Genomic DNA, 23,015 nt, shown 5'->3' on the forward strand with positions numbered 1-23,015 from the left:
CCAAACAATATACTGTATGGGGGGGTAAGCCAGTGACTGAGGTCCAAGAAAACGTGTATCAGAGGGATTTCAGGAGAAATCTTTCTGACTCAGAATGACAGAGCTGAATCAAAGAGCAATAGCTCCATTTACTGGAGAAATTTTGCAATGGCAGTCAATGGCATCATGTTCACTTCACACTAAACACACTGCAAATGTGCATTGTCATGCACTGACAGAATGATAATTGAGATAACGCAAATCATTAATGATTCCTTAGTTAGTTGGACAATTTTTTTTTTTCTTCTTACTGTAGGCCTACATTATCATTATCATCATTATCATCATCATCATCATCATCATCATCCTCTGCCTGCATCCCTAATCTCTACCTGTAGCCTACTTCCCTCTGGTATAATGTATTTCCAACTTTCAATCACTCTTGTTGTCCAGCTCCCTGAATTCAAATGAAACATTCTAACATATCAATCCTGCTGGCAAAACATTGTTAAATATTGCTAAGTTATTTAGCTGTAGTGTGGATGTTTGGCTGTTTTTCTATATAATGAGCACCCAGATAGTGCAACTGCTGTATAGGCAACACAATAGTGTGTTGACAGAGACAAACTGGCCCAGGGCAATTTTGCGCGGGCTGCCGCCTCGTTGGCTACTATGTTACAATATTAATATTCTCGAGCATCTTGTTGATACAAAATGTTTAAAAATTCTCAGAGCCACTTTGTTGATGCAATGCTTCAATATCGGCAGAATGTTTCCCTTCTGCCAATCGCTGATGAAGGGGCGTAGACTTTGGCTACCGAACTTCAACAAGTCTCAATAAAAAAAGTGTACTGGAACAGCCAAAAAAACAAACAATATGCAGTGTTGCCAACTCCACAGTAAGGAAAGTAGCTATTGGCTGTCCTAAAAGTCGCTAAATGACGTCATCACCTAATTTGCATAATTGGCCATGTGCATGTAATTGTAATGGACGCTGTAGGAGAGAGGAATAATGTTGTGGGAGAGACAAAAAGTGAGTAGAAATGCGAGATTCATTTGTAGTCTGGACGTGGAGGGGTGAACATCTCCTGCTCTGACTGCAGCTGGGAGGGGCTGCCGCCTGTGAGTGCTTTGGGACAGGGGTGGGGCCCACGGCAGCACCCGCTGCTCGTTGAGAAGAGTAAGAACAATACATGCTTTCACATCAGAGTCTCCAAAATTCTCAAATAACACCAGAAAAAGTCGCTAGATTTGCCGCTAGTCGCTTTTTTGAAAATGTGTCGCTAGAGGGGTCTGAATATTCATTAAATATAGCGACAAGGTCGCTAAGTTGACAACACTGACAATATGGTGTAATTGCAGACTGCAATTCAGTCCATTTCTGGAAGTGGGTGTTCCCTGACATCAGAAAACGCCCATTGATACTTGCCATTGGTCAGTTCCGGTGTTAATGGATTCTTGACACAAATTATTTGTTTACATAGCAGGTTAGGATAACTAATGTGGCAGGTTAGTTAGTTGAATTAGCGTGGCAGGTTAGGTGAGTTAGCTTGGCAGGTTAGGAGACTGCAGGTTAAGGTTATGAAAAGGTTGAGATTAAGCTTTGCTACAATGTTACAGTTGTCAACAACAGTTGTTCCCGACTCGAAAGAAATGACCAGGGACCAATGGCGAGCATCAACTGGTGTAACTTGACATCAGAAACACCTCTAATTGAGGTATGTAATTATACCCTTCTCAAAAAAAAGCAGAACGCTGCCAAACACCAAAACATCACAAAATGTCCTTATCATATTGTCTATGCCGCAAACTGTTTAGACTGGGATATGCATATGGTAAACTTGAGCCAAGAGCTGTGGTCACACATGGCAAGTGCGGTGGTCATGCATAGGCCTAGACAGCATGCTGTTGCTTTCTGTAGTTTTTTGTATGTTTTGACTTTGTCAGGTTGCTAGCATACAGTAGTCCTAGCCCTACTTTGCATAATTTTTGGGGGTCAACTTGAAACATTTTGACCTAAATGTTAAGCCTGTCGCATGCTTTCCTGATGAAATTGGGTTATGTTTTTGTTCATTTTGGTGTTCGGCAGGTTTTTTCCCCGGCTGTTCTCAGACACTACATTTTTTCTTGGGGAAAGTCAAAGTTTGTTAGCCGAAGTGTATGTCCCTTCATTGGAGATTGGACAACTAGTAGTGGTGGGAACTAAGGATGGGACATTTCAATTAAGGGTTTGCCTTCATTCAACAAGAGAGTGCAACAGCAGCTAGGCCCTACTTTCTGCAGTGCACTATTTCTTTTATTTAACCTTTATTTAACTAGGTCAGTCAGATAAGAACAACTTCTTCCTTACAATAACGGTCTACCAATAACGGTCCCCTGCGGGGACGTCTGCTGGGATTTTTTTTTAAATAGGACAAAACACACATCATGACAAGAGAGACACCACAACACTACATAAAGAGAGACCTAAGACAACAACATAGCATTGCAGCAACACATTACAACACAGCATGGTAGCAAGACCACATGAAAACAACATGGTAGAAACACAACATGGCAGAAACACAACATGGTAGCAGCACAAAACATGGTACAAACATTATTGGGCACAAACAACAGCACAAAGGCAAGAAGGAAGAAACAACAATAAATCACGTGAAGCAGCCACAACTGTCAGTAAGAGTGTCCGTGATTGAGTCTTTGAATGAAGAGATGGAGATAAAACTGTCCAGTCTGTAGGTATTTCAGATGCGGGTGAGTGAGGCCTAAGAGGGTTTTATAAATAAGCATGGGGGTCTTGCGATGGGTATACAGAGATGACTAGTTTACAGAGGAGTATAGAGTGCAGTAATGTGTCCTATAAGGAGCATTGGTGGCAAATCTGATGGCTGAATGTTAAAGAACATCTAGCCGCTCGAGAGCACCCTTACCTGCCAATCTATACATTTATTCTCTGTAATCTAGCTTTGGGAGGATCAAATCAAATCAAACTTTGTCATCTGTGCTGAATACAACAAGTGTAGACCTTACCGTGAAACGCTTACTTTACAAGCCCTTAACCAACAGTGCAGTTCAAGAAAGAGTTAAGAAAATATTTACCAAATAAACTAAAGCAAAAAATAATAAAAGTATGACAATAAAATAACAATAACAGGGCTATATACAGGGGGTATCGGTACCGAGTCAATGTGCGGGGATACAGGTTAGTCGAGGTAATTAGGTCCGGGTGGCCATTTGATTAATTGTTCAGCAGTCTTATGGCTTAGGGGTAGAAGCTGTTAAGGAGCCTTTGGACTTGTCGCTAGACACCTAGACTTGGTGCTCCGGTACCGCTTTCCATGTGGTAGCAGAGAGAACAGTCTATGACTTGGGCAACTGGAGTCTTTCACAATTTTTGGGGCTTTCCTTTGACACCGCCTAGTATATAGGTCCTGGATGACAGGAAGCTTGGCCCCAGTGATGTACTGGGCCATACGCACTACCCTCTTACAGTCAGATGTCGAGCAGTTGCCATAACAGGCGGTGATGCAACCGGTCAGGGTGCTCTCGATGATGCAGCTGCATAACTTTTGAGTATCTGGGGATCCATGCCAAATCTTTTCAGTCTCCTGAGGGGGAAGAGGTGTTGTCATGCCCCCTTCATGACTGTCTTGGTGTGTTTGGACCATGATAGTTCATTGGTGATGTGGACAGCAAGGACCTTGAAACTCTCAAGCAGCTCCACTACAGCCCCTGTGATGTTAATGGAGGCCTGTCTTTTGCTGCAGGCCACAATCAGCTCCTTTGTCTTGCTCACATTGAGGGAGAGGTTGTTGTCCTGGCACCACACTGCCAGGTCACTGACCTCCTCCCTATAGGCTGTCTCATTGTTGTCGGTGATTAGGCCTACCACTGTTGTGTCGTCAGCAAACTTAATGATGGTGTTGGAGTCGTATATGGCCACGCAGTCGTGGGTGAACAGGGAGTACAGGAGGAGACTAAGCACACAGCTCTGAGGGGCCCCAGTGTTGAGGATCAGCGTGGCAGACGTGTTTTTGCCTACCCTTACCAACTGGGGGTGGCCCGTCAGGAAGTCCAGAATCCAGTTGCAGAGGGATGTGTTTAGTCCCAGGGTCCTTATCTTAGTGATGAGCTTTGTTGGCACTATGCTGTTGAATGCTGAGCTGTAGTCAATGAACAGCATTCTCACATAGGTGTTACATTTGTCCAAGTGGGAAAGGGCAGTGTGGAGTGCGATTGAGATTGCGTCATCTGTGGATCTGTTGGACAGGTATGCAAATTGGAGTGGGTTTAGTGCATCCGGGATGAGGCTGTTGATGACCAACCTTTCAAAGCACTTCATGGAGACATGAGTGCTATGGAGCGGGAATCATTTAGGCAGGTTACCCTCGCTTCCTTGGGCACAGGGACTATGGTGGTCTGCTTGAAACATGTAGGTATTACAGACTCGGTCAGGGAGACATTGAAAATGTCAGTGAAGACACTTGCTAGTTGGTCTGCGCATGCTTTGAGTACATGTCCTGGTAATCCGTCTGGCCTCGCGGCTTTGTGAATGTTAACCTGTTTAAAGGTCTTACTCACATTGGCTACCGAGAGCGTTATCACACAGTCGTCCAGAACAGCTGGTGCTCTCATGCATGCTTCAGTGTTGCCCACCTCGAAGCAAGCATAAAAGGCATTTAGGTAGGCTCGATGCGGATGTTTCCTGTAATCCTTGGCTTCTGGTTGTGATATGTACATACGGTCACTGTGGAGACTACATCGTCGATGCACTTATTGATGAAGCCGATGACTGAGGAGTTATACTCCTCAATCTCATTGAATGAAGCCTGGAATATATTCCAGTCTGTGCTAGCAAAACAGTCCTGTAGCATAGCATCTGCGTCATCTGACCACTTCTGTATTGAGCGAGTCACTGGTACATCCTGTTTTAGTTTTTGCTTGTAAGCAGGAATCAGGAGAATTATGGTCAGATTTTCCAAATGGAGGGCGAGAGAGAGCTTGTATGCGTCTCTGTGTGAGGAGTAAAGGTGGTCTAGAGTTTTCTTCCCTCTGGTTGCACATGTGATATGCTGGTAGAAATTAGGTAAAACAGATTTAAGTTTGCCTGCATTAAAGTCACCCGGCCACTAGGTGCGCCGCTTCTGGATGAGCATTTTCTTGTTTGCTTATGGCCTTATACAGCTGGTTTAGTGCGGTCTTAGTGCCAGCATCCGTTTGTGGTGGTGAATAGATGGCTATGAACAATATATATGAGAACTCTCTTGGTAGATGGTCTATAGCTTATCATAAGGTACTCTACCTCAGGCAAGCAATACCTCAAGACTTCTTTAACATTAGACATCGCGCACCAGCTGTTATTGACATCTGAAGGTCAACTGGGGTGAAAGCTGGGGTGAAAGAGAAGCAATTATGATAGAGAAAACCATGTCTAGGTTCAACCTTAGCCTGCACCTTTGATATATGCTGAGACGAGGACAGTCTATTGTCTAGCCATACTCCCAAGTACTTGTATGAGGTGAGTACCTCAAGCTCTAAACCCTTAGACATAGTAATCACACTGGTGGGGAGATTCTTCTTCTTACCAAACCAGATGACCTTTGTTTTTGAGGTGTTCAGAACAAGGCTAAGGGCAGAGAAAGCTTGTTGGACACTAAGAAATCTTTGTTTTGGAGCTTTTAACTCTAAATCTGGGGAAGGGCCAACTGAGTATAAGACTGCATATAAATGCATATAAATGGATGAGAGAGCTTCCTACTGCCTGAGCTATGTTGTTGATGTTAATTGAGAAGAGCGTGGGGCCTATGATTGAGCCTTGGTGTACTCCATTGGCGACAGGCAGTGGCTGAGAGCAGATTTTCTGACTTTATACACTGGCACTCTTTGAGAAAGGTAGTTAGCAAACCAGGCCAAAGAACCCTCAGAGACACCAATACACCTAGGGCCGGCCCACGAGAATAGAAGGATCTACTGTATCAAAATCTTTGGCCAAGTCATTAAAAATAGCAGCACAACATTGCTTAAAATGACAATGGTGACATTCTTTAGGATCCACCCTTTTTTTCAATTTTCTCCTAAAATGACATACCCAAAACTAAGGTTGCGGTGACACATCCAAAACATGAGCAGAAACCAGATTACATACCAGAGAGAATATTATAGACATAAAAAAGCCAGTCAGTTGATTATTGACAAGTTTTTCCAACACTTTTGATAAACAGGGAAAAATAGTTTCCAACTACTGTAAACTGTACTGTAAACATCTGAGCTAGATGTAAAATTGTGCGTCAAAAATGTAAAAATGACAGATTTCTTGATATATCTTATATTTATTCAGACTTTTTTCAGGAAGTGTTATGGCTGTGTCTTTTGGGGGGTTTAGTGGCAGTTGGCAGCCAATAAGTTGCATTACCGGCCCCCAACAGTCCTGTGGTCTGTTGAGTCCAAATGAGATTTTTGGTTCCAACCGCCGTATCTTTGTGACACGCAGAGTAGGTGAGCAGATGATCTCCACATGTGTGGTTCCCATCGTGAAGCATGGAGGAGGAGGTATGATGGTGTGGGGGTGCTGTGCTGGTGACACTGTCAGTGATTTATTTAGAATTTAAGGCACATTTAACCAGCATGGCTATTACACGTTTCTGCAGTGATAGGCCATCCCATCTGGTTCACGCTTTGTAGGACTATAATTTGTTTTTCAACAGGACAATGACCCAACACACCTCCGGGCTGTGTAAGGGTTATTTCACCAAGAAGGAGTGTAACGGAGTACTGCATCAGATGACTTGGCTTCCATACTCACCCAACCACAACCCAATTGAGATGGTTTGGGATGAGTTGAACCGCAGAGTGAAGGAAAAGCAGCAAACAAGTGCTCAGCATATGTGTGTAACGGAATTCCTCTTCTTCAGAAGAGGAGTAGCAAGGATCAGACCAATGTGCAGCGTGGTAAGTGTCCATAATGATATATTTAATAAATCAACAGAACACTGAACAAAATCACAAAAGTACAAACAAACAACCGAAACAGTCCCCCGTATGGTGAAAACACTAACACAGGATACAACCACTAGGCCAAACACATAGAAATATAACAGAACAAAACAGAGTCTTGAGATTTCTGCTGCCCGTTACCACGCTGCTTGGTCCTTTTTTGGTGGGGGGGGGGGGGGGGGGGGGGGGGGGGGGGGGGGGGGGGGGGGGGAGTGTTCTGTAACGGAAATCCTCTTCTTCAGAGGAGGAGTAGCAAGGATCAGACCAATGTGCAGCGTGGTAAGTGTCCATAATGATATATTTAATAAATCAACAGAACACTGAACAAAATAACAACCGAAACAGTCCCGTCTGGTGAAAACACTAACACAGGATACAACCACCCACAAAACACAATAGAAAACAGGCTACCTAAATATGGCTCCCAATCATAGACAACGACTGACACCTGCCTCTGATTGAGAACCATACTAGTCCAAACACATAGAAATATAACAGAACAAAACATAGAAAAACAACATAGAATGTCCACCCCAACCACCCACAAAACACAATAGAAAACAGGCTACCTGAATATGGCTCCCAATCAGAGACAACGACTGACACCTGCCTCTGATTGAGAACCATACTAGGCCAAACACATAGAAATATAACAGAACAAAACATAAAAAAACAACATAGAATGTCCATCCCAACCACCCACAAAACACAATAGAAAACAGGCTACCTGAATATGGCTCCCAATCAGAGACAACGACTGACACCTGCCTCTGATTGAGAACCATACTAGGCCAAACATATAGAAATATAACAGAACAAAACATAGAAAAACAACATAGAATGTCCATCCCAACCACCCATAAAACACAATAGAAAACAGGCTACCTGAATATGGCTCCCAATCAGAGACAACGACTGACACCTGCCTCTGATTGAGAACCATACTAGGTCAAACACATAGAAATATAACAACAGAAAAAAACATAGAAAAACAACATAGAATGCCCACCCCAACTCACGCCCTGACCAACTAAAATAAAGACATAAAAAGGAACTGAGGTCAGAACGTGACAATGTGGGAACTCTTTCAAGACTGTTGGAAAATCATTCCAGGTGAAGCTGGTTGAGAGAATGCCAAGAGTGTGCAAAGCTGTCATCAAGGCAACAGGTAGCTACTTTGAAGAATCTTTGCTTTGTTTAACACTTGTTGGTTACTACACAATATGTGCCATATGTGTTATTTCATTGTTTTTATGTCTTCACTATTATTCTACAATGTAGAGAATAGTAAAAATAAAGAAAAACCCTTGAATGAGTAGGTGTGTCCAAACTTTTGACTGGTATTGTAGGTCCGGCCAGCAGCTGAGATAGCTAGGTCCAGTCGGCCTGCCAGATGACAAAAAAATAACTGGAGCGCTGGGTCAGCCACTTTTAAATAGCACCTGGGCCAGCACAGTTAAAACACCTTCCCACTAACAAGATGGCAACTGTCACAGGTGCAACACATACTGACTAATGAAGCGACACCAATCGGTGCGCCCTATGTGCTAATGTATTTTACATGTTCAATTCCAACCTCAAAACATAAATGGAAAAACCTAAACCTGCAACACTCTGTGCTGGCACAGACCTCCTACTCACAGTCATCCTCTCAGGATCCCTCACCCTTGACCCATCTTCCTCTAGTTTCTTCACTGCCTCATCAAACGACACCTTTTGCACTAAACTGACTCTAGCCACCTCAACCTGTCTCCTTCGCTCTGGACACTTCAGATCCCCAGCAACATGGGCACACCTACAATGGGCACACCTACAGTTGACACACACAACTTTATCCACCGAAACTACACAATCCTCTAGGCCATGCCTTCCCTGCACACATGCCCTCCCTGCACATCTTGGAATCTCCCTCCTACAAACTGCTGCAATATGACCATAAACTTGAAACAGCGCAGTGGATTCGACACAAAAGCTCTGACAGGATAACTGATATATACTTTTTTTGTTTATTTTTTTGATTTCTACTTTTACCCCTTTTCTCCCCAATTGGTAGTTACAGTCTTGTCTCATCGCTGCAACTCCCCTATGGACTTGGGAGAGGCGAAGGTCGAGAGCCATGCGTCCTCCGAAACATGACCCTGCCAAGCCACACTGCTTCTTGACACACTGCTTGCTTAACCCAGAAGTCAGCTGAACCAATGTGTCGGAGGAAACACTGTCAAACTGACAACTGAGGTCAGCTTGCAGGTGTCCGGGCCCGCCACAAGGAGTCACTAGAGCACAATGAGACAAGGAAATCTCAGCCGGCCAAACCCTCCCCTACCCGGACAACACTGGGCCAATTGTGCGCCGCCTCATGGGTCTCCCGGTCACGACTAGCTGTGACACAGACTGGGCTGTATAAATGCAGTGTCTTAGATTGCTGCGATGCAGTGCCTTAGATCGCTGCACCACTCGGGAGGCCCATAACTGATATGTCCTAACATGACTTTGTTGGGTAAAAACTCTAAGACAGTGACTCCTCTATTTCACAAACGCTCACCACCGGGTCTGTGTCGCACCAAACGGCAGGCATCACAAACACCAGGAATATTCAACTTCAATTGCTCCACCTCCAAACGTAACACGACCTCAGAAATCACTCCTTTCAATGGTGCCTTGTTTCTAAGAGCAAAGCACGCAACAGATCTTGACCCAAGTTGTGTGACATGTAGTGCCTGCTCTCTCTGGTCAGAGGAAACACAAACAAATATCACAAGTCCACTACAGGTTACTTTCACTGATTCAACTGCACCCAATGCCTTTCCCACCGATCCTGAAACCACAAATGAATCTGCCAAAAGGCAAGGATCCACTTTCTCCAAAATTGTCACTCCTACTGGACCAGATTCTTCTGTATCATGTACATTGATCCCTGGCTTGGGTTCCGAGCTCTTCACCACATCTTCCACCTCACTTAACTCGCTCTCATTCACTTCCATTTCACCTCTAGAACTTGGTCTGGCGCTCGGCTCACTCTGTTTGCACTTGACACCAATCTTCTTTGAAACCCCATCTCCATTTTTATTGCCATATTCCTCAAATTCAAATCCAATCTCTGCTTTCCTCATTCTCTTCGATTTCTTCTTCCACTTTTCCCCTCCATTCCTCTTCAGAAATCCATCTTCTTGTGTCCCTGTCCCAATATTCCTCTTCTCCTGGTTTTGTTTGCGGCCCGGTGGCATCTGAGTTAACGCCATCTCATAATCATCCTGCTCACCTCGAAAACGTGTCTTCTCCGGGCACTGACATTATGAGAGCACTCTTTAGGGAGTATGCAAGTGCAGAAGTTCGCTTCGCCTAGCTAAGTTCTGAAAGGAGCAAACTGAACCTATTTATGCGGGCGTCTTTACTATTGAAAATCCCAAGTATAAATACAGTAAAGTACACACACTAAAGGGTAAAACAAATCTAAAGAGGAAAGGCCCACTCCCCCACTTGTGCTGTGTCATGAGGATAACTGGATTCGCTATTGAGATGTGACTTTTACTAAATACATCAGGTGATAAATGAGCTGAAAAGGAGACAGGAGTAGGACATTAAGGTTAGAATTGGGGGAGGGAGCTGATTTTAGATTTGTACCCAGGGGAACCTTCACCTCAGAGCTTTGCAAAATAAATCATTACAGCAAACCACAAGCTGTTTTATGTTGTATCCAAAAAGGTTTGCCTAGCTACTGTATTCTACCCAAAAATCTCTCTTTTGACCATTCAGCTTATCACAAACATCTAATACATTTAACTTGTCTTTATTTTAAAAAATCACAAATATCGACAATAGCTTGAATCTTTTCCAAACATGTTTCACTCAATGATGTGTATATAAATCATTGGTTGTGTATATAAATCATTAGACGTATTGTGATTATTCTCGAAGTTTACACAAATTTCATGTACATTTTTTGACTGCTTCGACTACCCGTAGCTGGTTTAAATCAACACGGACATGAGTCAAAACACCAGTTGATAGCTTCAGCACCTGAAATAATTTTTCAACTGGTGTAAACACATGTTTTGCAGTGGTGATGAATATGCCACAAAATGTTTTGTTTGTTATTGTAAAGAAAAAAATATTTTGCAAAATTGGGGCGAGTTAGCGAACTAGTCTGTGAGAGAGCCATTCATGACAGCAAGCTAACTGCTAGCAAGCAACCTCTAACTAGCTAACGTTAGCTATCAGTGTAGCTAGTGCAAGAGTCAGAGGATTAATTCAAACGCTGTTGTCAAGAAAACGTGTATCCTTTCATATCATAGTAGTCAGCTAGCAATCCAGCCAGTCAGCAAAATGAGGATACGTTCGTCTGTTTTTGCCTGTTTTTGTCTCATACTGGAGGTATTAGGCATTGCCTTGTTTCTTAGGGGATTTTTCCCAGTCCCTATCAAATCTTCTTTTTCATCGAAGAGCAAGTTGTCAGATGTTCCGCCTGAACCCTTTACCGGTGTGTTGTGTTGACATTATCTAGCTATACTCCCAATTAGTGTGATATTGTTATACTATGCTCTCAGCTAGCTATGTTGATGTTGTGAATTGGATAGCTAGCTAGGTAATTGCTTGAATGACAAGGTAATACAGTCATTATTTTGCACACCGAATAAATGCTTTCCTACCCATTTGTTCCTCTGTGTTGTCTACAATGGCTATAATGTGTTGGTAACTGCCATTTTCTTTGGCATTGCAGGAAGATCCCTCAACTCCTCCAAAGTCCCGGACGCCCTTTTCAAGAGAGTAGTGATAGTGTTGATCGATGCTCTCAGGGAGGACTTTGTGTTTGGTCCAAATGGGAGAAAATACATGCCTTACATCAGGCACTTGGTGGAGAGGGGCTCCACATACAGCTTTGTGGCCAAGGCAAGACCTCCTACAGTTACAATGCCCAGAATCAAGGTAAGAATGTGAAACGCCACCATAACTAACTCTAATTTAGAGTTCAGGGTTTCAATTCTCGGGCCGACTCTTTTCTCTCTATATCAATGATGTCGCTCTTGCTGCTGGTGATTCTCTGATCCACCTCTATGCAGACGACACCGTTCTGTATACATCTGGCCCTTCTTTGGACACTGCTAACAAACCTCCAAACGAGCTTCAACGCCGTACAACACTCCTTCCATGGCCTACAACTGCTTTTAAATGCTAGTAAAACTAAGTGCATACTCTACAACCGATTGCTGCCCGCACCCTCCCCCCGACTAGCATCACTACTCTGGACGGTTCTGACGTAGAATATGTGGACAACTACAAATACCTAGGTGTCTGGTTATACTGTAAACTCTCCTTCCAGACTCACATTAAGCATCTCCAATCCAAAATTAAACCTAGAATCGGCTTCCTATTTCGCAACAAAGCCTCCTTCACTCATGCCGCCCAACATACAACTGACTATCCTACCGATTCTTGACTTCGACGATGTCCTTTACAAATTAGCCCCCAACACTACTCAGCAAACTGGATGTAGTCTGTCACAGTGCCATCTGTTATATCACCAAAGCCCCATAAACTACCCACCACTTCGACCTGTATGCTCTCGTTGGCTGGCCCTCACTACATATCTGTCGCCAAACCCACTGGCTCCAGGTCATCTATAAGTCTTTGCTAGGTAAAGCCCTGCCTTATCTCAGCTCACTGGTCACCATAGCAACACCCACCTGTAGCACGCGCTCCAGCAGGTATATTGCACTGGTCATTCCCAAAGCCAACACTTCCTTTGGCTGCCTTTCCTTCCAGTTCTCTGCTGCCAATGACTAGAAAGAATTGCAAAAATCTCTGAAGCTGGAGTCTTATATCTCCCTCTCTAATTTTAAGCATCAGCTGTCAGAGCAGCTTACCGATCACTGTACCTGTACACAGCCAATCTGTAAATAGCGCACCCAACTACCCCATCCCCATATTATTACTTAGCGTCTTGCTCTTTTGCGCCCCCAATATCTCTACTTGCACATCATCATCTGCACATCTATCACTCCAGTATTAATGCTAAATTGTAATTATTTTTGCATCTATAACCTATTTATTGCCTACCTCCCTACTCTTCTACATTTGCACACACTGTACATAGATATTTATATTTTTCTTTTCTTTTGTGTTATTGTATGTTTACAGTGCTTTGCTTTATCTTGGCCAGGTCACAGTTGTAAATGGGAACTTTTTCTCAACTGGCCTACCTGGTTAAATAAAGGTTAAAGAAAAAAAATACAAATAAATTGTGGTATGGGAAATATAGCCCTTTACATCTTAATTGTAGAATAGATAACTCCCGCACTCATGATATTGCAATAAATATGCAGAGGTAATATGGCGTGTGCAGGGGTTTTCTTTTCTACGGTGAATATGTTGCTTTGTGATTGTGACACAGTCAGGTATACCTTTCCTTGGTTGTCATATGTTCAGTGTTTAACCTTGCATGATGATTGTTCACCCACCCAACTCCGTCAGCAGACCAAACACAAAAGTCCTAAAATGTTTTTTTTTCTAATTCAAAATGTGAGCCTGTGTGAACTGATGTCTTTTTAGAGAACTAACCCAAGTGATTTGCTGTATTGATTAAAGGTAGACTCAGCGATATGATGTCGATGCAAAAAAGTAAACTCAGTCCGTCTTTCATCTTACTCTTGAAAGTTGCATACCTTAGAGAGCTATTTTTTAACTTGTCAGAAATGTCCAGCTCATCTAGCCCATGTCAGTTAACGTTTTATAGCTATGTTTTTTTAGCCCATAGATTTTGTTGTAATGTTTGAGTGACTCAAATATCACATGAGTACGCATTAGACGTGACAAAATGTATAGAATTGCTAAAAAAAAATTGCTTTAAAACAGCAACATTTTCTCCTTACCCCATGCCAAAAATGGTATAATTGCAGGAAATAAGCTTTAAACCTGCAAAATGTTCTGTCCGCCAACAAGGTGGATGTGAACAGTTTGTGTATTTGTATTTATTATGGACTCTTCCTGGGGTCCAGCAAAATTAAGGCAGTTTAAACTATTTTAAAAACATTACATTCAGACTGTGTGCCCTCAGGCCCCTACTCCACCACTACCACATATATATACAGTACAGTCCATGTGTACGTGTGTGTATAGTGCGTATGCTATTGTGTGTTTGTATGCCTATGTTTGTGTTGCTTCTTAGTCCCCGCTGTTCCATAAGGTGTAAGTGAATAGACACCTCAGGTCGGTTTCTAAATAGCAATGGCGGTTGGCTTTAATTTGAATGATAGCGTAACCTCCAACCCATGAATTCATGTGAGGCCAGAGATGTTTAAGGGAGTAGCTTCTCATTTATTTTTCTTTCTAGCCACCGTAGTCTGAAAATGACAGCTGGGTTAAGTCCCAACACGAACACCGATACTAAACCAGAGATACTGACCTGTTATAAGCAATCGATTTTGGAGATCGTGATGACTATACATTTTAATACTAATATCACCAATTTGAGGTAAAAAGGATGTGTATTTCCTTTAATTGTTGTGGGGTAAAAACGTTAAGTCTCTAGTAACATGTCCTGTTCACCATAGGGAAATTAGCATAATTAAGCAATAATGGCCGAGGGGGTGTGGTATATGGCTAATATACCACAACTAAGGGCTGTTCTTATGCACAACGCAACGCAGATTGCCTGGATACAGCCCTTAGCGATGGTATATTGGCCATATACCACAAACCCAGAGGTGCCTTATTGCTATTGTAAACTGGTTACCAATGTAATTAGAGTATTAAAAATAAAAGTTTTGTTATACCCGTGGTATAGGGTCTGATACAGTGCCTTGCGAAAGTATTCGGCCTCCTTGAACTTTGCGACCTTTTGCCACATTTCAGGCTTCAAACATAAAGATATAAAACTGTATTTTTTTTGTGAAGAATCAACAACAAGTGGGACACAATCATGAAGTGGAACGACATTTATTGGATATTTCAAACTTTTTTAACAAATCAAAAACTGAAAAATTGGGCGTGCAAAATTATTCAGCCCCTTAAGTTAATACTTTGTAGCGCCACATTTTGCTGCGATTACAGCTGTAAGTCGCTTGGGGTATGTCTCTATCAGTTTTGCACATCGAGAGACTGAAATTTTTTCCCATTCCTCCTTGCAAAACAGCTCGAGCTCAGTGAGGTTGGATGGAGAGCATTTGTGAACAGCAGTTTTCAGTTCTTTCCACAGATTGTCGATTGGATTCAGGTCTGGACTTTGACTTGGCCATTCTAACACCTGGATATGTTTATTTTTGAACCATTCCATTGTAGATTTTGCTTTATGTTTTGGATCATTGTCTTGTTGGAAGACAAATCTCCGTCCCAGTCTCAGGTCTTTTGCAGACTCCATCAAGTTCTCTTCTAGAATGGTCCTGTATTTGGCTCCATCCATCTTCCCATCAATTTTAACCATCTTCCCTGTCCCTGCTGAAGAAAAGCAGGCCCAAACCATGATGCTGCCACCACCATGTTTGACAGTGGGGATGGTGTGTTCAGCTGTGTTGCTTTTACGCCAAACATAACGTTTTGCATTGTTGCCAAAAAGTTCAATTTTGGTTTCATCTGACCAGAGCACCTTCTTCCACATGTTTGGTGTGTCTCCCAGGTGGCTTGTGGCAAACTTTAAACAACACTTTTTATGGATATCTTTAAGAAATGGCTTTCTTCTTGCCACTCTTCCATAAAGGCCAGATTTGTGCAATATACGACTGATTGTTGTCCTATGGACAGAGTCTCCCACCTCAGCTGTAGATCTCTGCAGTTCATCCAGAGTGATCATGGGCCTCTTGGCTGCATCTCTGATCAGTCTTCTCCTTGTATGAGCTGAAAGTTTAGAGGGACGGCCAGGTCTTGGTAGATTTGCAGTGGTCTGATACTCCTTCCATTTCAATATTATCGCTTGCACAGTGCTCCTTGGGATGTTTAAAGCTTGGGAAATCTTTTTGTATCCAAATCCGGCTTTAAACTTCTTCACAACAGTATCTCGGACCTGCCTGGTGTGTTCCTTGTTCTTCATGATGCTCTCTGCGCTTTTAACGGACCTCTGAGACTATCACAGTGCAGGTGCATTTATACGGAGACTTGATTACACACAGGTGGATTGTATTTATCATCATTAGTCATTTAGGTCAACATTGGATCATTCAGAGATCCTCACTGAACTTCTGGAGAGAGTTTGCTGCACTGAAAGTAAAGGGGCTGAATAATTTTGCACGCCCAATTTTTCCGTTTTTGATTTGTTAAAAAAGTTTGAAATATCCAATAAATGTTGTTCCACTTCATGATTGTGTCCTACTTGTTGTTGATTCTTCACAAAAAAATACAGTTTTATATCTTTATGTTTGAAGCCTGAAATGTGGCAAAAGGTCGCAAAGTTCAAGGGGGCCGAATACTTTCGCAAGGCACTGTATACCACGACTGTCAGCCAATCAGAATTCAGGGCCCAAACCACCATTTAAATAATTCATAATGTCAAAATAATTAAAGATTTAGTCCTGTGTGACTGTGTAGCAGCCTGAACCTTTGACATTTCTCGTATTAGTCACCACTTAGGTCATTAAATCTATAGGTTATGTGGTTCAAAGAGACACAGAAAAGTTGTACTCTACCACCTTATTCTGATGACATTTGATTACATTACTCTACTTTAAAATGTCAACATGGATCTAGCACCAAGTAGGCTAATTAGGCCTAATAGATAATTTCTAGATTTTCAATGTAAACTTTGATTCAAACAGCTGCCACAAATAGCCTACACTGAATAAGCAGGAAAGAAGAATCAGCAGAACTTTGAGACGTTCTCATTCCTACCAGAAGATGGCAGTGCAAGATTGCAGTCATGGAATACTGCGTCTTCCCAAATCACTGCAGTGCACCCAATCAACTGGTATGACACAGCCAACTAACTCAAATCAGAATCACCCAGAGAACCAGCCCATTCATTAGGAGTACACCAGCCAGCCTCTGGCTGTCTGACAGGAACGATCCCAGAAAAGGCTGTTTGGGGAAGGATGTAATTGAGAGAATCGTTGAGGAAAATAAATATTTCATTGGATATACAGTTCCAGTCAAAACTACTCATTCCAGGGTTTTTCTTTATTTTTACTATTTTCTACATTGTCGAATAATAGTGAAGACATCAAAACTATGAAATAACACACATGGAATCATGTAGTAACCAAAAAAGTGTTAAACAAATAAAAACTATATTTGAGATTCTTCAAAGTAGCCATCATTTGCCTTGAAGACAGCTTTGCACACTCTTGGCATTCTCTCAACCACCTTCATGAGATAGTCACCCGGAATGCTTTTCCATTAACAGGTGTGCCTTGTTAAAAGTTAATTTGTGGAATTTCTTTCTTTCTTAATACATTTGAGCCAGCTGTGTTGTAACAAGGTAGGGGTGGTATACAGAACATAGCCCTATTTGGTAAAATACCAAGTCCATATTATGGCAACAACAGCTCAAATAAGCAAAGAGAAACGATAGTGCATCATTACTTTAAGACATGAAGGTCAGTCAATCAGGAACACAAGTGCAGTCGCAAAAACCATCAAGCGCTATGATGAAACTGGCTCTCATGAGGACCGCCACAGGAAAGGAAGACCCAGAGTTTCCTCTGCTGCAGTTCATTAGAGTTAACTGCACCTCAGATTGCAGCCCAAGTAAATGCTTCATAGAGTTCAACAGACACATCTCAACATCAACTGTTCAGAGGAGACTGCGTGAATCAGGCCTTCATGGTCGAATTGCTGCAAAGAAACCACTACTAAAGGACACCAATAAGAAGAATATACTTGTTTGAGCCAAGAAACACAAGCAATGGACATTAGACCGGTGGAAATCTGTCCTTTGGTCTGACGAGTGAAAATTTGAGATTTTTGGTTCCAACCGCTGTGTCTTTGTGAGACGCAGAGTAGGTGAACGGATGATCTCCACATTTGTGGTTCCCAGCATAAAAGCATGGAGGTGTAATGGTGTGGGGGTGCTTTGCTAGTGACACTTTCAGTGATTTATTTAGAATTCAAGGCACACCTAACCAGCATGGTTCCACAGCATTAGGCAGCAATACACCATCCCATCTGGTTTGCGCTTAGCGTGACTATCATTTGTTTTTCAACAGGACAATGACCCAACACACCTCCAGGCTGTGTAAGGGCTATTTAACCAAGGAGAGTGATGGAGGGCTGCATCAAATGGCCTGGCCTCCACAATCACCTGACCTCAAACCAATTGAGATTCTTTGGGATGAGTTGGGCGGCAGAGTGAAGGAAAAGCAGCCAACAAGTGCTCAGCATATGTGGGAACTCCTTCAAGAATTTTGGAAAAGCATTGCAGGTGAAGCAGGTTGAGAGAATTCCAAGAGTGTGCAAAGCTGGCAACAAGGCAAAGGGTAGCCATATATTTTGATTTGTTTAACATTTTTTTGGTTACTACATGATTCCATGTGTTATTTTGTAGTTTTCTTGTTTTCGACATTATTCTACAATGTAGAAAAACCCTTGAATGAGTAGGTGTGCCCAAACTTTTGACTGGCACTGTACATATTGCCAGAATTGTACTCTGGGTAGAGCTGCTCTTGTGTTGTGAGGCACATAGGAAAGGCTTTTGTGGCCCAGTTTCCTGTTGTTGATAATAGGCATACACTCACACAGGCCCATTCCAATTAGTTTCCCTGGATTATTTTCACTTCTCCTACCCACTTAAGTGATAAGAGAAAGTATTTTCAGGACAGAATAATGCCTTTGCAGGTAAAGCAACGGTGTGTTCAGAAATCACCCAATCAGAGTTGAGAAGACCTTTGCAGAAAGGGAGTTCTCTTATGAGTTAGATTGTATATGGTTTATTCCTTTGACAAAGGTGAAATTGGGGCCATTTGAAAAAAAATATGGTTGTCGAGGTAAAGACCAAGCCTGTATTTTTGGCTCTGTCTATTTTTGGATGTTTTTCTCAGGGTCGCCATACTTTACTGGCTATGCTGTCTCAAATACTGCAGTTCGTAGTGTGTGATCCAGACTTAATAACAATGAAATAAGGTGAAGCCTATGTTATTAAGCGAAGACCAGTACCACAGGACTAGTGGTACTTGATGATTCCCTGATGATAAATGTTTGCCACTGCACTCATCATCGACAATGACCCTTTTGCTCATTGCTTTAGTCCAGAAATTGGGAAATTAAAGTTAATCTCTACTTATCAGGGACGAACGCTTTCACACATGCCCTCAGGTTGCACTGTTAAAAACACTTGTGTGAAGGAAATATTTACTTTATTTTTCTCAGATTGACAACTTGCTCTACACATGCACAAATTGAACTCATTAGCATTCCAAAGACTTGCCCGTTCCCAGTAAGACATTTCTGCTTCTGAAGAATTACCTCTCAGCTCTAGCTCTGCCTTTCCCATCCATATCCGTTCATTGGAATGGACACATAGGAAAATGTTTTTGTTGCCAGTGTATAATTTCTAAACCGTCAGTTTCACTGTAACAAGAACATACTGCTAGGAGAAAGATGTTTTGGTGAGGGAAGAGGGAAGAAAGTGTAAAGGAATTCGGTAGACTTCTTCCAAATGAAATGTCTTGCCTGAATAGGCCTATGTGTTACAGTAAAGGGAATTAGGCTATCACACCATGTATAGTAAATGGCTATCCGCTCTCAACATTAAGACAAGGCATCTCAACATTTCCAGGGGTGGCACTTTAAATTGAGAATCTTCATTAAGCATGTTTAATATCAAATCGAACTTTATTTGTCACATGTGCCGAATGCAACATATCTAGCTAGACCTTACCGCTTACTTACAAGCCCTTAATCAACAGTGCAGTTCAAGAAAGAGTTCAACTAAATTATAGAAAGTAACACAATAAAATAACAATAACGAGGCTGTATACAGGGGGTACCGAGTCAATGCGGGGGGTTGCAGGTTAGTGAAGGTAATTTGTACATGTAGGTTGGGGTGAAGTGACTATGCATAGATAACAAACAGCGAGTAGCAGCAGTGTAAATATCCAGTTGTGTAGGCTTACTCTGGGTATGGGAAACCGGCCCGAAATCGTGTAGACCTGTCTGCTCATGATGACCCTAAATTGGACACGACTTCCATGAGGGTTGCAAGGATTTGCAGCATTTGGATTCATCCACCTGTGAAATGCCAATCAGGATAATTGGGTTTATGAAAATATGTTTTGACAAATCAATCAATAAATCAGACATTAGCCTTTTTTATTCCATTATAATAGGAAGAATGAGGAGTTTCTTTCAGTTCTGCTTTAGATCCATTATACATTTTCATCTCAATGTACCTTTCCCTTGAATGTTGTGTTCACCCATAGTGATGTGTGTGTGTGTGGTTAGTCATCCTCTTCAGTAAATTATGAAGATCACAGTTGCTCAGGGAGGAGGATATAAACTCAGCAAAAAAATAAACGTCCTCTCACTGTCAACTGCATTTATTTTCAGCAAACTTAACATGTTAATATTTGTATGGACATAACAAGATTCAACAACTGAGACATAAACTGAACAAGTTCCACAGACATGTGACTAACAGAAATGGAATAATGTGTCCCTGAACAAAGGGGGGTCAAAAGTAACAGTCAGTTTCTGGTGTGGCCACCAGCTGCATTAAGTACCGCAGTGCATCTCCTCTTCAGGGACTGCATCAGATTTGCCAGTTATTGCTGTGAGATGTTACCCCACTCTTCCACCAAGGCACCTGCAAGTTCCCGGGACATTTCTGGGGGGAATGGCCCTAGCTCTCTCCCTCCGATCCAACAGGTCACAGACGTGCTCAATGGGATTGAGATCTGGGCTCTTCGCTGGCCATGGCAGAACACTGACATTCCTGTCTTGCGGGAAATCACTCACAGAACGAGCAGTATGGCTGGTGGCATTGTCATGCTGAAGGGTCATGTCAGGATGAGCCTGCAGGAAGGGTACCACATGAGGGAGGAGGATGTCTTCCCTGTAACGCACAGTGTTGAGATTGCCTGCAATGACAAGCTCAGTCCGATGATGCTGTGACACACTGCCTCAGACCACGGCGGACCCTCCACCTCCAAATCGCCCCCGCTCCAGAGTACAGGCCTCGGTGTAACGCTCATTCCTTCAACAATAAACGAGAATCCGACCATCACCCCCGGTGAGACAAAACCGAGACTCGTCAGTGAAGAGCACTTTTTGCCAGTCCTGTCTGGTCCAGTGATGGTGGGTTTGTGCCCATAGGCGACGTTGTTGCTGGTGATGTCTGGTGAGGACCTCCTTACAACAGGCCTACAAGCCCTCAGTCCCCAGCCTCTCTCCAGCCTATTGCGGACAGTCTGAGCATTGATGGAGGTAGTGTGCGTTCCTGGTGTAACTCGGGCAGCTGTTGTTGCCATCCTCTACATGTCCCGCAGGTGTGATGTTCGGATGTACCGATCCTGTGCAGGTGTTGTTACACGTGGTCTGCCTCTGCGAGGACGATCAGCTGTCTGTCCTGTCTCCATGAAGCCCTGTCTTAGATGTCTCACAGTACGTATATTGCAAAGTATTGCCCCGGCCACATCTGCAGTCCTCATGCCTCCTTGCAGCCCGCCTAAGGCACGTTCACGCAGCTGAGCAGGGTCCCTGGGCATCTTTCTTTTGGTGTTTTTCAGAGTAGGTAGAAAGGCCTCTGTATTGTCCTAAGTTTTCATAACTGTGACCTTAATTGCCTACCGTCTGTAAACTGTTAGTGTCTTAACGACTTTTCCACAGGTGCATGTTCATTAATTGTTTATGGTTCATTGAAAAAGCATGGGAAACAGTGTTTATTAAACCCTTTACGATGAAGATCTGAGAAGTCATTAGAATTTTTACGAATTATCTTTGAAAGACAGGGTCCTGAAAAAGGGAAGTTTATTTTTTTGCTGAGTTTAGAATATTGGTTTCTGGACAATATGTAGGACTAAAATAAAATGCCCTGGGAAAAGAACAAAGCAATCAGATAATCTGCATTACTAAGACTCTGGGGAAAAGTATAATAAGCCTGCTGATATAAATTTTAGGACATGCTCATATCTCTGTCCTCATTTGTAATGAACCCATCTTATTTTAATGTTTGTATTTTTTTAATTGAACCTTTATTTAACTCGGCAAGTCAGTTAAGAACAAATTCTTATTTACAATGACGGCCTCCCAGAGAACATTGGGTTAACTGCCTTGTTTAGGGGCAGGACAACAGATTTTTACCTTTTCAGCTCGGGGATTTGATCCAGCAACCTTTCGGTTACTAGTCCAACGCTCTAACCACTAGGCTACCTGCCTCCCCCATTATAACTCTTATGCAATGCTAGTTGCATTTTTGAGGCCCTCCTTAGTGCTAAGTCTCAATAATGCATTTTGCGTTTCAGCGTGTTCCCTGAACATACTAGTGATGATTACTTTGTTTCTGACACTAATATGCTTCTGTGTCTGGTCCTTGCTTCTTCCAGAGCTCAGACAAGGCTTCCCTTGGTTTCCTCTGTTCCTCCACCAGGCCCCAACATTAGATCCTCTCTCCATCGACTCCAATGCTCAACAAACATATTTATTTTGCCTGCCAGTCACATCCTATGCAGGATAAGGAGTCGCCTCAACAAATATCCTGTGTTTCCCCAGCCTCCCAATGATGAAATCGGTAGAAACCCTGCTTGATACAAGCTTTTCTCCTGCATCTGAGTGTTTTCCCACCACATCTAAGAACAAGCCGGTGCAGTCTTCAACTGAGTTCTCTCTCTCACAGATGGAGGGTTGTGTTGTTTGTGTGAGCAGAACCATCATGGATGGATAGACTGGTGTTGTCCCTAGAGCAGTGGTTTTCAACCTACAGGTGGTCCACATTGTTTTATTTATTTTAGATTTTTGTCTTCCAAAGATAACAGTTGGGAGTATTAATAGTATTCTAGGCAATTTTGCATAACTTTTCATAATGCTAAGGTTTTATAATAACAATAGGCCTTTAATTTGTTACATTCACAAATGGTGGTCCCCGGAATAGAAGTTGGGAAGTGCTGCTCTAGAGTTTGTGTAGAGCGCCT

The 23,015-nt window shown here is 42.6% G+C and overlaps 1 protein-coding gene across 1 annotated transcript in view; it reads left to right on the forward strand.

Annotated features, from left to right (window-relative positions):
• The first annotated feature begins 10,943 nt into the window (after positions 1-10,943).
• Positions 10,944-23,015, forward strand: part of LOC110488955 (GPI ethanolamine phosphate transferase 2) — a 119,558-nt gene continuing 107,486 nt past the window's right edge. The window contains exons 1-2 of the mRNA XM_021561447.2: positions 10,944-11,449; positions 11,690-11,895. Of these exons, the coding sequence (XP_021417122.2) occupies positions 11,296-11,449; positions 11,690-11,895 (360 nt within the window). The 5' untranslated portion in view covers positions 10,944-11,295. The remainder of the gene's footprint in view (positions 11,450-11,689; positions 11,896-23,015) is intronic.

Source organism: Oncorhynchus mykiss, chromosome 14 (assembly GCF_013265735.2).
Source record: "Oncorhynchus mykiss isolate Arlee chromosome 14, USDA_OmykA_1.1, whole genome shotgun sequence".
Lineage (NCBI taxonomy): Eukaryota > Metazoa > Chordata > Actinopteri > Salmoniformes > Salmonidae > Oncorhynchus > Oncorhynchus mykiss.